Source organism: Trachypithecus francoisi, unplaced genomic scaffold (assembly GCF_009764315.1).
Source record: "Trachypithecus francoisi isolate TF-2019V2 unplaced genomic scaffold, Tfra_2.0 Lachesis_group1, whole genome shotgun sequence".
In the NCBI taxonomy this organism is placed as follows: Eukaryota; Metazoa; Chordata; class Mammalia; order Primates; family Cercopithecidae; genus Trachypithecus; species Trachypithecus francoisi.
In genome coordinates, this window is record NW_022681454.1 from 125,751,114 (window position 1) to 125,767,253 (window position 16,140).

General features: G+C 34.6%; 1 protein-coding gene across 6 annotated transcripts in view; it reads right to left on the bottom strand.

The window, feature by feature from the left end:
* The window catches only part of SCLT1 (sodium channel and clathrin linker 1), a 217,097-nt gene that overhangs the window by 98,588 nt on the left and 102,369 nt on the right, over positions 1–16,140 (bottom strand). For all 6 annotated transcript variants that reach the window (XR_004438129.1, XM_033215258.1, XM_033215257.1 and 3 more), the window contains 2 exons: positions 15,191–15,256; positions 7,968–8,038 (listed from right to left, as the gene is read on the bottom strand). Coding sequence is in view for 5 of the 6 variants with exons in the window: in XM_033215258.1 (XP_033071149.1) it covers positions 7,968–8,038; positions 15,191–15,256 (137 nt within the window). In the remaining variant the exon portion in view is untranslated. The remainder of the gene's footprint in view (positions 1–7,967; positions 8,039–15,190; positions 15,257–16,140) is intronic.

Sequence of the window (16,140 nt, forward strand, 5' to 3'; positions counted from 1 at the left end):
GTTTCTAATTTAGTTATTCTTGGCATGGTTACATAGAGCATCTCAAAACCTAAATTCTGGTAATGTCAATATGCCCATCATTCAGAATCTGTCATACTTGAAAGCAACACCCTCTTCCCTAAAAGAAGCATCTGTTTATCCTTATGTTCCTTCAAATCTGTGGCAGGAAAAGCAAGTATAGTTTTATGTATACAACTCTGAACTGCTTAATGTTAAGCTATGGAATACTGTCAGTAAATATTATGGCAAAGTTGCTCATGGACAATTAAACACTTAAGACGTTTTAGGCTTTGGAAAACTGCAACTAGTTTTATCAATCTCTAAACTCAATTTATAATCCTTAGGCCCTAATGTCCACGCTAAATGAATCTTCCAGGCAGATGTCAAAAATCAAAGTATCTACTCATCATACTTTTTCCCCCCAATCAACTCTCCTACTTGACTTCCCTACTGCTGTGCATACTGTCAGAGAGCCAGGCTTAGATGCTTACTAGATTAGCAGTTGCAAGATGTGAGTTCTAATTTGGCTTTTCCACGAATTTGCTGTGCAACTCTGGACAAGACAAATAGTTTCTAAGCCTTTGGTTCACTTTGAGTTTTCTATAAAATTAGGAAGTTAAACTAGATGAACATTAACATACCTTCTAGCAATAAAATTTCATGATTCTTCCCCTGTCCTTTAGTCCAATATTATGAAGTTCGGCCCATTTTTTTCTATATAGATTTTTTATATGCATTTTTATTCTCTATTTCCATTACTATAATATGATTGTAGGTCTTTATGAACCAGTTTCCTTACTCATCCTTCCAGGATCTCTACCTTCTAATTTATCCTAAATATGCCAAAAATCTTATATTCTTTTTTTCCTTCTACTCTTTTCTTAACCTTGAACTTTTACACTATTCACTCCACGACCTATTATCATTATCAGCTGTAAAAGATGTTTTCATTTGTTTATTTTTATTTTTTGCTTATTCCCAATCCCTTTCTCATTCTCCTCCATTTCATAAGTTCATATAAAAATGTGATATATCCTCAGATATACACATTTACTGGTAAAACATATATTGTTATTACAAGCATGTGTTTTATGCTATAGATCCATATATTTTACTTTTTAAATATAAACATTATTTTCTAGTTCTACCCATGTTGCTGTAACTACATCTTTTCATGTAAATATGTGTTTCTAAATGATGCACAGTATTTCACAGGATGTAATTACCACATGTTACTGTTCATTCCCTTAGTCACAGATACCTAGGTTGTCTTCAATTGTCTACTTCCACAAATAGCCTCATTCCACAGAGACAATCATTAACTTGAAGTAAGGATCACGCTTTTTACTTGCATTTTCCTGATCGCTGTAACTTTTGAAATGCTTATTCATATCCTTTGCCTAATTTTTGATGAGTTAATTATTCTTACTGATACTTAATCAGTTAATGTGTCCTTAACACTAATCTGTTGTCAGTCACAATACATGCACTGTAAATGTCTTCTCATAGACTATGAGTTGTCTTTTCATTTGACTCATATTATTTTTGTAACAGAAGCCTAATATTTTAACATATTTAAGTGAAGAAATCTTTTCCTTTTTGCCTTGTATTTAAATCTTTTGTTTTTTTCATGACAGGCTAATTTTAATTTTTGTAGAGATGGGGTTTCACCATGTTGGCCAGGCTGGTCTCAAAATCCTGACCTTAGGTGATCTGTCTGCGTCAGCCTCCCAAAGTGCTGGGATTACAGGCATAAGCCACTGTGCCCAGTCTAAATCTTGATTAAGAAGTATTTCTCTAAGGAGAGGAAGCACAGCAAGATGGCTGAATAGAACTCTCCAACAACTGTTCCCCTGCAAAAATACCAAATTGAATGACCACTCACATAAGAAAGCATCTTCATAAAAACCAAAAAATCATGTGAGTGATCACAGTACCTGGTTTGAACATAATATGAAGGAAAGAGGTACCGATGAGTGTAGGAAAGACAGTTTTTCATTACCTATACAAACTGCCCACAACCCCAAGCAGTGCAGAGTGGACAGATAATTTGTGTGCTAGAGGGAGGGACAGTGAAGTAAGTGTTGAACTTTGCATTAGAACTCAGTGCTGTCCTGTCACAGCAGAACACAACACAGGCTAGAATTCCACCAGCACCCATGGAGGGAGCATTTAGACCAGCCCCAAACCAGAGGGGAATTCACCGTCCCAGTGGGAGGAAACCAAGTCTCTACTGCCTTCACTACCACTGACTAAAGTAGCCTGGGCCTGGAATAAATTTAAGTGGTAGTCAGGCCACAAGGACTGCAGTCCTAAGGCAAGCCCTGGTGCTGCACTGGTCTCAGAGGCAGTGCACTTAGGGTACAACCCAGTGTGACCAGCAGTGGCAGTCAAGGGATTGCCTGTGTCATCCCTTCCCAAACTCCAGGCAGTACTGCTCCAAAGAGACTCTTTCTGCGTGGGGAAAGGGGAAGGAAGAGTATAGAGGACTGTGTCTTGCAACCTGAGTACCAGCTCAGCCACAGTAAAAGCACCAAGCAGATTTCTGAAGTCCCAGATTCTAGATTTTTGCACCTGAATGGGTTTCTAGACTCACTCTGTGCTAGAAGAGAATCCACTCCTCTAATGGGATGCACCCCATCCCGGCAGAATTCACCCCCTGCTAACTGAAGTGGTCCTGGGCCTTGAATAAACATCAGGCAGTGGTGGCTGCAGGCCTTGAGTTAGCCCCAGTACTGTACTGGTCTACAGGGTTTCAGGTGTGACTCTGTGTAGTGCTAGCTGTGGAAGCCATGAGAATGGCCACGTCACCTCTCCCCAACTCCAGACAGCACAGTGCACAGTGAGACTCCTTCTGATTGTGGAAGGAGTAAGAGACTTTGCCTGTTTACCCAGGGAATTATCCATCATCTTACCGAAGTCTAGCAAGTCTGTGTACACAGGAGGATCTAAGAGAACCAGCATTCATGGTTCTGAAATGGCTTCTGCAATGTTCTGAAATGGCTGCAATAATTGCAGGCTTAGGTTACAACACTCAATTTGTTTTAGATTTGTGGAAAGCCCACTCAAGAAGGAAGAGTACAAACAAGCCAAGACTGCAAAAATTACAATAAATGCCTAACTCTTCATTGCTCAGATACCAATGAGCCTCCACAAGCACAAAGAACATTCAGGAAAAACATGACCTTACCTGATGAACTAAATAAGGCACCAGTGTAACCAATCCTAGAGTGATGGAAATATGTGACCTTACACACAAGGAATTCAAAGTATTAATTGCTGTTTTGGGGAAGCTCAACAAGTTTCAAGATAACAGAAGGAATTCAGAGTCCCATCAGAAATTTGACAGAGACTGAAATAATTTTTTAAAAGTCATGTAGAAATTGTGGAGTTGAAAAATTCAGTTGAAAAACTGACAAATGCATCACTCTCTCAAAAGCAGAACTGAACAACTAGAAGAATCCATGAGCTTGAAGACAGGCTATATGAAAATACACACTCAGAGGAGAAAAAAAGAATGAAACATGCCTACAAGATCTTTAAAACAGTCTTAAAGGGGCAAATCTAAGAGTTACTGGTCTTAAAGAGGATGTACTAAGAGAGATGATGTAGAAAGTTTATTCAAAGAAATAATAACAGAGAACTTTCCAAACCCAAAGAAAGATATGAATATCCAGGTACAAGAAGGTCAAAGAACACCAAGCAGATTCAAACCAAATAAGACTACTTCTGGACATATAATAATCAAAGTCTCAAAGGTCAAGGATAAAGGATCTTAAAAGCAGCAAGAGAAGAGAAGCAAATAATATGTAAAAGAAAAACTGTCCTTCAAACATAGAGGAGAAATTAAAACTTTCACAGAAAAAAAAAAAAAAAAAAAAGCTTATGGAATTTGTCAGCACCAAACCTGTCTTACAAGAAATGTTAAAGGGAGTTCTTCAATCCAAAAGAAAAGGATGTTCATTAGTAACAAGATATTATCTGAAGATATAAAACTCACTGGCAATAGTAAGTACACAGACAAATACAGAATTGTCTAACTGTGGTTAGACACCTTTAATTCTAATTGTGGTGTATAAACCACTAATATCTTTCATCAGAAGACTAGAAGAGAGACTTACCAAAAATGATAAATACTACAACTTTTGAAGAGATGGACAATATAAAATATATGTAAATAGAGACAACAAATCAAAAAGCAGTGGAGATGAAGTTAAAGTGTGGAGTTTTAAATTCTCTTTGCTTATTTTTCTTTATAATCAGAGTTAAGTTGTCGTCAGTTTAAAACAATTGGTCATAGTATTTGCAAGCCTCATGGTAACCACAAAATAAAAACCTATAATAGATACAAAAAAATCTGAAAAGCCAAGAAATTAAAATCTACTACAAGAGAAAGTCACTTTTACACAAAGGAAGACAGAAAGGAAGGGAGGACCAACGATACTATCCCAGAAAAAAAGTAACAAAATGGCAGTAGTGAGTCCTTACGTATTACTAATAACACTAAATGTAACTGGACTAAATTCTCAAATAAAAAAAGAGTAGCTGAATAGAAAAAAAATAAGACCTAATCATATGCTGCCTACAAGAAACTCATTTCATCTATAAAGACACCCAAAGACTGAAAATATAGGAAATATTTTCAATATTTCCATGCAAACAAAAACCCCAAAAGAGCAAGAGTAGCTATACTTACACCAGATAAAATAGATTTCAAGACAAAAATTGTAAAGAGAGTCAAAAATGTTATTATATAATGATAAAGGGGTCAACCCCACAAGAGGATATAAGAATTGTAAATATATATGTACTCAATGATAGAACATCCACATATATAAAGCAAATATTAGAACTAAAGATAAAGTCAGACACCAATAAAATAATAGCTGAAAACTTCAACACCCCTCTTTTAGAACTGGACAGATAATCTACATAGAATATCAACAAAGAAACATTAGATTCAATTTGTACTATAGACTATATTGACCTAATAAACATTTACAGAGTATTTCATCCAACAGGTGAAAAATACATGTTCTTCTTCTCAGTATATGAAACAGTCTCAGGGACAGAACATATATTAGGCCATAAAACAAGTCCCCAAAATTCAAACAAACTGAAATTATATGACGTATCTTTTCTGACTACAAAGGAATAAAACTAAAATTCAGTAACAAGAAGAGCTTGAAAACAACACAAACACAAGGAAATTAAACAATATGCTCCTGAATGACCATTGGGTCAATTAACCAATTTAGAAGGAAATTTAAACATTTGTTAAACAAATAAAAATAGAAACAATATATCATAACCTACAGATACAGCAAAAGCAGTACTAAAAGTGAAGTTTATAGTAATAGACACCTCCATCAAAAAGTAGAAAAACTTCAAATAAACAACCTAAGGATATTTCTTAAACTGGAAAAGCAAGAGAAAACCAAACTTAACATTAGTATAAGAAATAATAAAGAGCAGAGCAGAAATAAATAAAATTCAGACTAAAAAATACAAAAGATAAATGAAAAAAAGTTTTTTTTTAAGACAAACAAAATCAACAAATCTTTAGCCAATCTGATAAAAAAAAAAATACGGAAGACTCAGGTAAATAAAATGAGATGAAGAAGGAGATATTACAACTGAAACCACAAAAATTCAAAATATCATTAGAAACTATTATGAAAAACAATATGCCAATAAATTAGAAAATCTAGAAGAAATGAATAAATTCCTAGAAACAGCCGACCTACCAAGATTTAACCATGAAGAAATACAAAACTTGAACAGACCAATAACAAATAAAGAGATAGAAGCGGCAATAAAAAAATCTCCCATCAGAGAAAAGACTGGGACTTGATGGCTTCATTGCTGGATTCTATTGAACATTTAAAGAAGAACTAATACCAATCCTACTCTAACTATTCCAAAAAATTGTGAAAGGAATACTTCCAAACTTATTCTATGAAGTCAATATCACCCTGATACCAAAACTAGACAAAGACACAGCAAAATAAGGAAAGCTATACGCCAACATTTCTGATGAACACAGATGCAAAAATCCTCAACAAAATATTAGGAAACTCAATTCAACAACACATTAAAGAGATCATTCTTCATGATCAAGTGGGATTCATCCCAGGGATGCATGGATGGTTCAATATGTGAAAATCAATAAATGTGATATATCAACAGAACAAAAGACAAAAACCATATGATAATTTCAATTGATGCTGAAAAAGTATTTGATAAAATTCAACATCGCTTTGTGATAAAATCTCTAAAGAAAACCTGGGTATAAGAGAAACATATCTCAACACAGTCGAAGTCATATATGACAAACCCACAGCTACTATCATACTGAATGGGGAAAAACTGAAAGCCTTTCTGCTAATATCTGGAACAAGACAAGGATACCTACTTTCACCACTGTTATTCAACACAGTGTAAGGAGTCCTAGACAAAATAGTTAGACAAGAGAAGGAAATAAAGGGCACCCAAATTGGAAAGGAAGAAGTCAAATTATCCTTATTCACAGATGACATGATCCTATCTTTAGAAAAACCTAAAGATTCAATCAGAAAAACTATTAGATTGGATAAATTAAGTAAAGTTGCCATATACAAGATCAACAAACAAAAATCAGTATTATTTCTATATGCCAACTGAACAATCTGAATAAAAAAAAAAACAAACAAGAAATTTACAATAGCTACAAATAAAGCAAAATACCCAGGAACAAATAACCAAAGAAGTAAAAGAACTCTAAAAGAAAACTATTAAACTTTGATGAAAGAAATTGAAGATGACACAAAACAATGGAAAGAAATTCCATGTTCATGAATCGGAAGAATTAATATTGTTAAAGTATCCATAGCACCCAAAGCAATCAAATCTATAGATTAAATGCAATCAAAATATCAATGATATTCTTTACAGAAATAGAAAAAAATCTTAAAATTTAAAGGGAACCAAAAACGACACAGAATAGATAAAGCAATCCTGAGCAAAGAGAACAAAGCTAGAGTCATCACATTAACTGACTTCAAATTACACTACAAACTTACAGTAACCAAAACAGAATGGTACTGGCATAAAAACAGACACATAGATGAATTGAACAGACAGAGAACCCAGAAATAAATCAATGCATTTACAGTCAATGCATTTTCAACCCCTATTTCTCGCCATAAACTAAAATCAAATCAAAATGTATCAAAGACTAAATCTAAGACCTGAAACTATGAAACTACTAGAAGAAAACGTCGGGGAAACACTCCAGACATTCATATGGGTAAAGATTTCTTGAGGAGGACTTCAAAAGTACAGGCTACCAAAGCAAAAATGTACATATGGGATCATATCAAGCTAAAAAGCTTCTGGACAGCAAAGGAAACAATAAGTAAATGAAAAAACTCACAGAATGGAAGAAAGTATTTGTAAACTACCCACTGGACAAGGGATTAATAACCAGAATTGGAATATGTAAAGAGCTAAAACAACTCAAGAGGAAGAAAAAGAACAAATAATGGGCAAAATATCCGAATAGTCATTTCTCAAAAGAAGACATACAAATGGACAATATGTATACGAAAAAATGCTCAAATGATTTGTGGGTTCCCCATTCATGGGTTCAACCAATTGCAGATTGAAAATGTTTTTAAAACAATAAAAATAATCAAAATCAGATTACTTAAAGTATATGGGAAGATGTGCATAGGTTATATATAAATACTATGTCATTTTATATAAGGGACTTGAACATCTGTGTATTTAGAGGTCTGACTGTGTATCACAGGTATCTCCTAATAATCTTGGTTTCAGTTTCTTCCCATCCTAACCGATCATACACACTGACAGAAGCTTAACAAAAGGAAGGAAAAAAAACACCCATAGGTAAAATTACAGCATCATCAGCTCCCTTGAAGAAAAATAATTAACAATGAAATAATGAAACTCATTTTTGAAAATACCTAAGTTTTTTTCGGAGTTGTTCGATCATCACACTTTGTTCAGTTACTGTTTTCAGAAACTGTTGGTTAGTCTGCCACAAGAAAAATAAAAGTATCAGTATTAGAATATTTAATAACCGTATCTTTAAAGATGACACATCAGACATACAAGTAGAAAAAAAAATTTAGTGAGATTTGTGATAATGATTAGATTTTTTGAGGGTAAAATGTAACCTTTCCTTGCCTTTACTACTTCATTGGATACCTGCTTCACTTGAAACTACCTACACCTGCATTCCTGTCTTATGGCTTTCTTTGGCTATCTCATCTATCCAACTGTGCATAAATCTATAAGTGTTACAGAACTAATGTTCCACCCTGTTCTGAGCAGTCTGACATGTCTGAAGGGAACTGGCATATAAAAAACCCAAACTCCCTTCTTGCGTGGGTGAAGTAACTCTGAGGCTTGTGTTCCACACTGTCTTTCAGAATTCATTAAGTTTTAGTTACTCACAGTGTTAACTTCCTTAATTTTAAAAAGCCTTTTATTGACTGTCTTCTCTTCTCTTTGGTACCACTTCCCCATTTTCTTACTGGTGCTCCCTGGCATTACTTACTAAATAAATAACATATTTTGGAAGGTCAACTTCTGGAGAAATCCACAGTAAGATATGAAGTAGTCTTCTAAATGTAGAACAACTTTTCCTAAAGGAATTGATTTTCTCCCATAACTGCTGGTTTTATCCATGATGATACAAATTCCTTATCCCTTTTCTTTATATATTATGGTTTCTCCTGATTGATCTTAATAGTTTTGATTTAATCCTGTCCCAACATATCATGCTTACATTTCTCCAACTAAAGTCCCTGAGATAGCTTTCACTGTGCTTCTCTCATGCTCTATTTGAGCTCATTGACTTCATATTTTTAACATACTATTGTATCTCATTGTGGTTTTGATTTGCATTTCTCTGATGGCCAGTGATGATGAGCATTTTTTCATGTGTCTGTTGGCTGTCTGAATGTCTTCTTTTGAAAAATATCTGTTCATATCCTTTGCCCACTTGTTGATGGGGTTGTTTTTTTCTTGTAAATTTGTTTGAGTTCTTTGTAGGTTCTGGATATTAGCGCTTTGTCTGATGAGTAGATTGCAAAAATTTTCTCCCATTCTGTAGGTTGCCTGTTCACTCTGATGGTAGTTTCTTTTGCTGTGGAGAAGCTCTTTAGTTTAATTAGATCCCATTTGTCAATTTTGGCTTTTGTTGCCGTTGCTTTTGGTGTTTTAGACATGAAGTCCTTGCCCATGCCTATGTCCTGTTAGAATGGCGATCATTAAAAAGTCAGGAAACAACAGGTGCTGCAGAGGATGTGGAGAAATAGGAACACTTTTACACTGTTGGTGGGATTGTAAACTAGTTCAACCATTATGGAAAACAGTATGGTGATTCCTCAAGGAAAGTACCATATGACCCAGCCATTCCATTACTGGGTATATACCCAAAGGATTATAAATCATGCTGCTATAAAGATACATGCACATGTATGTTTATTGCAGCACTATTCACAATAGTAAAGACTTGGAATCAACCCAAATGTCCAACAGTGATAGACTGGATTAAGAAAATGTGGCACATATACACCATGGAATACTATGCAGCCATAAAAAAGGATGAGTTTGTGTCCTTTGTAGGGACATGGATGCAGCTGGAAACCATCCTTCTCAGCAAACTATCGCAAGAACAGAAAACCAAACACCGCATGTTCTCACTCATAGGTGAGAACTGAACAATGAGATCACTTGGACTCGGGAAGGGGAACATCACACACCGGGGTCTATCATGGGGAGGGGCGAGTGGGGAGGGATTGCATTGGGAGCTATACCTGATGTAAATGAGGAGTTGATGGGCGCTGACGAGTTGATGGGTGCAGCACACCAACATAGCACAAGTATACATATGTAACAAACCTGCACGTTATGCACATGTACCCTAGAACTTAAAGTATAATAAAAAATAAATTAATTAATTAAAAAAAAAAAGAAACTGTGGTGTATATATACAATGGAATACTATTCAGCCATAAAAAGGAATGAACTCACAGCATTTGGAATGACCCGGATGAGACTGCAGACTATTATTCTAAGTAACTCAGGAATGGAAAGAGACTATTATTCTAAGTGAAGTAACTCAGGAATGGAAAACCAAACATTGTATGCTCCCACTGATATGTGGGAGCTAAGTCATGAGGATGCAAAGGCATAAGAATGATATAATGGACTCTGGAAACTTGAGGGAAAGAGTGGGAAGGAGTGAAGGATAAAAGACAACAAATATGGTGCAGTTTATACCACCTGGGTGATAGGTGCACCAGGATCTCACAAATCACCACCAAAGAACTACTCATGTAACCAAATACCACCTGTATCCCCAATAACTTATGGAAAAATAATAATTAAAAAGTAAAAAAATTTAAAAAAACAAAAAAACAAAAAAAACCATACTATCGTATTTTCCTCTGCCCAGGATGTCCTCATTCTGTCTGCATTCATTCCTCAATACCATGTGTGTTTTACTCATTCTCAGGTAGAATTTACTGTTCCCTTTCTGCATTTTGATAAAATTTAATACATATCTTTACAATGCACATTATATTTAAATATTAAAGTGTAGGTATTCCTGATTAAAATATGAGCCTTTTTAAAGAATCAGCTTTTCCCAGAACTGCCAGTGCCTGGCACATGATTGAGTACATCACAGGCACAACTAGTGTTTTATTATATATACTGTTTTGGCACTAGCGTAATTAATGCTTGTGTTTTTGACCATTTGGGAACACCTCAAAGACAGATTACATAGAGGACTTAACAGAAGAATAAGCTAAAATTCTGCATTTTAAGAATCTAGTGCTGGAAACCAAGGTCCTTAACTTGCTAGCAAGCCTAGTAAGAGCTCCACAACTGCATCTGAATATGGAATAGTTGTTCTATATTTATGACCATAAAGAAAATTATGTACTATAATTAAGAGACTCAAGAAGGTGTAGGGAAGCAGCCTTTTCAACCATCATCTATTTAGCACCTTTTTCACTGATTATTTCATATGTCAGCCTGTTTTACGAAGGAGACACAGATTTTATGGTTGATGCATTTCTGCAACTTAGAGAACCTATAGTTTCATGCAAGATAGTTAGTATGCAATTAAATATTTTTGAGTAAATTATAGAGATGAGCAAATCTTAAAAAACATTTCAGTAAAGCAAACCTATGGGAACTGTGAAATTATAATATATCTACATCAAAATAAATAGAAATATGTACTTTTATGTACCATTCATGTCAGAGCATATCTGTTACATATTACTAATTTGCACTGGTAAAGACAGACATTTGTATCAATTTGTAGTAAGAATACTTACATGAGTTATACACTTCTAAAACATGTTTAAGTGTACAATACGTAATTGTTGACTACAGGTACAATACTGCACAGATCTCTAGAGGTTATTCATCTTGTTTGACTGAAACTTCAAGTGTGTTGATTAGTAAGTCCCTATTTCTTTCCCCATAGGCCCTGGTAGTCACCATTCCAATCTGTCTCTATAAATCTGTCTACTATAGATACTACCATATAAGTAAAATCATACAGTGTTTATCTTTCTGTGACTGACTTATTTCATTTAATGCTCTCAAAGTTTATTCACGTTATCACATATTGTATAATTTCCTTCTTTTTAAAGGCTGAATAGCATTCCACTGTCCATTTATACATTTTAATCCACTCCTCTTTGATGGACGTTTAGGTTGTTTTCATATCTTGGCTAATGTGAATATGCTGCAATAAGCACAGGAGTGCTAGCATCTCTTCAAGATCTTAATTTCAATACTTTGGGATAAATATTCAGAAAAGGGATTCCTGGATCATATGGTAGTTATATTTTTCTTGTTTTGAGGAAACTCTATACTGTGTTCCACGGCAGATGTAACGTTTTGCAATCCCACCAAAAATGTTCAAGGTTTCCAATTTTTCCACATCCTCTTCAACAGGTGTTGTCTTTTTTGTTTGTTTTGATAATAATCCCTCTGACACGTGTGAGGTGATACTTCATTGTAGTTTTAGTATTTATGTTTCCCTAATGTTTAGTGATATCGAGCATTGGGCATTTCTTCACATACCTGTTGCCTTGGAAAAATATCTACTTAAGTATTTAGCTCATTTAAAAATCAAGTTATTAGGTTTTTTGTGTCTTTTTTTTTTTTTTTTTTACTATTGAGTTATAGAAATTCCTTAAATACTTTGGAGATTATTCCCTTATTGGATATATGGTCTGCAAATATTTTGTCCCATTCCATTGGCTGCCTTTTCACTCTGCTGATTTCGTTTGCTGTGTAAAAACTTTTTGGTTTGATGTAGTCCCACTTGATTACTTTTTTCTTGCTGTCTGTACTTTTGATGCCATATCCATGAAATCACTGCCACGACCGATGCCATGGAGCTTTTCCCCTAGGTTTTCTTCTATGAACTTTATAGGTAAGAGGTGTTAGATTTAAGTCTTTAATCCATTTTGGGTTGATATTTGTGTGTTGTGTAAGATAAGGGTCCAAAATCATGTTGTGAATATGAAAATCTAGACTTCCCAACACTATTTTAAATTCAGTTATTGTGTTCTTTAGGTCCATGATTTTTGTGCTACTTTTTAATATTTTTTCTCTTTTGCAATTCTCACTTTGTTCATGCATTGTTCTTTTAACTGTGGTGAGCATCTTCAAGAGAATTATTTTTAATTCCCTATCAGGTAATTCATAACTTCTTTTCATTAGGATTGGTTTCTGGAGATTTATCTTATTTCTTTGTATGGAACATCTTTAGCTGGTTCTTCATTTTTCCTTGACTTTGTGCTTATGTCCATGCATTACAGAAAGTGGGCACCTCTCCCAGTCTTCACGGATTAGCCTTATACAAGAGAAGACCCCCACCAATCAGCTGGCCAGAGATTCAGCAGGCCTCTACAAACTCTTTCCCTCCCCAGGGAGATGCTGGCAGCTGCTTGCTCTGTGATGAGCTGGGGGGTAGGGAACTATAGCATGTATCAGCCCAATCTGCTATTTCTGTTCTTTCCTATGTGGCTAGACTGTGCTGGACCTATTAGAGCTTCGTGAGACAGATGCTATTTCTCTGGGCTGCCGCAGAGAAGCTGCAGTGCTGGATCAACTTCTGCCCTCTCTGGGAGGAAGCTGAGAACTGAATTTTCATCTACTTACTCTGTGCTGAGAAGAGCACAGGACCAATGCCATCTATCAGTCCAAATCAATGCCTCCATTCTCCCTTGGTTGGTCAAACTATGCTGGATCTGTGAGCTCCAAGACTGGCAAGATAGAGGCCAGTATTCTGGGGACCACCCTCAGAAAATTTGGGGTGATGAATGCACACACCTAATCCCTTCCCTCCCCTGGGTGAAGCTGGGAGCTAAGGGGTCTCTTTTTCGATCACATGGCATGGCACTGGGGACAGGGTGTCTAGCAAGAGAGGGTCTCAAATCTCCCTGCTAGCTTTGGTGAGTCTGGTTTTCCAATCCCCTAGGAGGTGAGAACATTTCCATTAGTTTCTGGTTTGTCGCAGAGGAAATTTGTCCATGAATCGTTGCTGAATTCGTGTATCTGTGGGGAGAAGGAGTGTCCAGGGTGTCCTACTCTGCCATGTTAGTCAAATTACATTGAAAGATAGTTTATTTACTCACTGCGTACTCATCAATTTATTCTACATCTATAAGAATCTATTCATTTAATGAGTTTATTCATGTAATCAGAAAATGTTTTGTTGGAAACTGCTTGATTTTTAAAGGGAACTTTTCTTCAAGTTTGATCTGGACTCAAACTTGCCCCTGTAACTATGCTCTGAATGCTCTTTGAGATGTACAAGATCTTATCACTTTGCTTGCCCCCTTTGTACTTATCAGTCTTCTTTGTTATTCATTATATACATTAAGAAAAAGTTAAATTTTAAAATTTCTTTCAACCACTTACTTTTATCTTAACCACCTATACAGTCTTTTCTATATTTTTATAAAACTCTCTTTTATCCATCATGCCATTTCTTTATCAGTTTTCTTGTATCCAGTTTATTCTTAGCTTCGACCTGGAACCAAGACTACTTCTGCCTTAGAAATTTTTAACATATTCCCTTGGAATATATAACATCCTTTTCCCATGACTTTCTTTCATCAAAATCATAATAAAATAGGGGCTCTGCAGTATGACATATCAAAGAATGATATAATTCCAATTCTAGGGGACATATTGAAGAAGTAATGAATAATTATGATGCTAGGTTAAAGCACTAATTCCATGTAGAAATATATTAAATTAAAAAATGCCTTTCTTAATTACAGAAATCAGTAACCATTTTGTTCTGGAGTACTAGTATTTTAAAACTCTAAGAAGCATAATATATTATCAAAAACTGTATGTGATTAGACATTTCAAATGTTAAACAGAATAGGTACAGATTGGTTTAATAATTTTTTACACGGTTAAAAAAGAAAAATTTTTAAAGTAGAATAAAATTGGATACTTACTTTTCATGGCACAAATCCACTGTTATACAAAGACATTTTTATTAGGTACTAACAAGAATTAGCAGAGTAACTAGGCAAGAATGAAGAAGGGAAAGAGAGAGGAATTACCTGAAGTGTCATAATTCTAGTACTCAACAATGAGGTAAAAATAACATTCCAAGAAAGTAAAGAAAACAAAAGTGAGAGAATAAGAAGGTAAAGACCAGAATTGAGAAGACTAATTCTATTTATTTTAGGAAGAACTTAAAGGGAAATTTAGGAGTATCATACCAACACATGGTCCTTAGTTTCCTAAACTTTTTTAGGAAATGGGCTATTAATTTATTAAACAATTACACTATTCTTATTAAATACCTGGCAGTATGTCAGATGAAATAAAAAAATATAAGCATGTGCTCTACTCTTGAGGAGCTCACTGTCTAGATTAGTCTAAGGAGACCTTACTAAGAATCCTAAGAGGATTTCCAGATTAAGATATATTTCAGAGAGATGTTAGATATCTAAAAGGTACTGTAAACTATGTCATGCTATTGAATAAGAAAGCAAAAGCAAAAGAAAAAAGAGTATCGCCTACCTAATTTCATGCAGTATGCTTTCTTGTTGTTGATTTATATTAACATAAATAAATATGATTATTTATAGGAACAATTTCTAGTTTATGTAAGTATACTTACCACTTCCATGTTCTCATTAGTAACATGAAGTTGCTGGGTCAGTTGTTGAAAATCAAAAAGCTGATCCTACAGTGGGAAGATAAGGGGAGTACATAAATAGCATTTTGTTGTTTATAACCCATATTTAAAATTAAACTAAAATCAAGTCTGAAATCTTTATGCCTAAGTTTAGACAAAATTGGTAGTGTTTCTTCTTACTACTGTGTGAATTAGTAGTTGGAAAACTAAGAAATTTTTTAAATGATTAAAAAATTAAAGTGGCAATGCTGAAATAAATGTAGCTGTTTATGTCAAATAATTATTTCTAGAAATCAATTATTAAATATTATTTTAAAACTCAAAGAAATAGATCATAAAAAATTATAAGTGATTAGAAATTCTAAATGCTAGCGAGACCTTGTCCAATACTGGAATGTCGCTTTCAAACCTACTCAAAACCTATAATACAAACCATGGCACAGGAGTTACTGCCCATCCTTTTTAAAAAAATTCTCATGCCCCACATTGTAAAAATTGTTTGATTAGCTGTTATGATTCTATTAAATATTATTTGTACAGATGACATAAAGTTGGGAGAGGCTGTAAATATACTGAATGACAAAATTAAATATATAACCAGGGAAAAAAGAATGAAGTGTTATTTGTAAAGTCTCGTATAAGGACCCATCAAACTATACAGCTATAGTAAAAGAATGATATTATTCAGGTGAAAACAAAACAAAAACCCAACCTTGTGGGCTTAGTTGACTGACCTATATGAGGAAACAGCAATCAACTTAATATGAAAAACGGTTTTTAAATCTCAGAGGTAAAAGTCCAACAAATCAGACTGATTACACGTGAACTTTTTTTCAAGCCAGGGCATGTATAGAAAAATCATTTTGTAACCTGTAAAGCATCATGCAAGTATTTTTACAATTTCTTTAGGTAGACATTTCTAATTATAATTA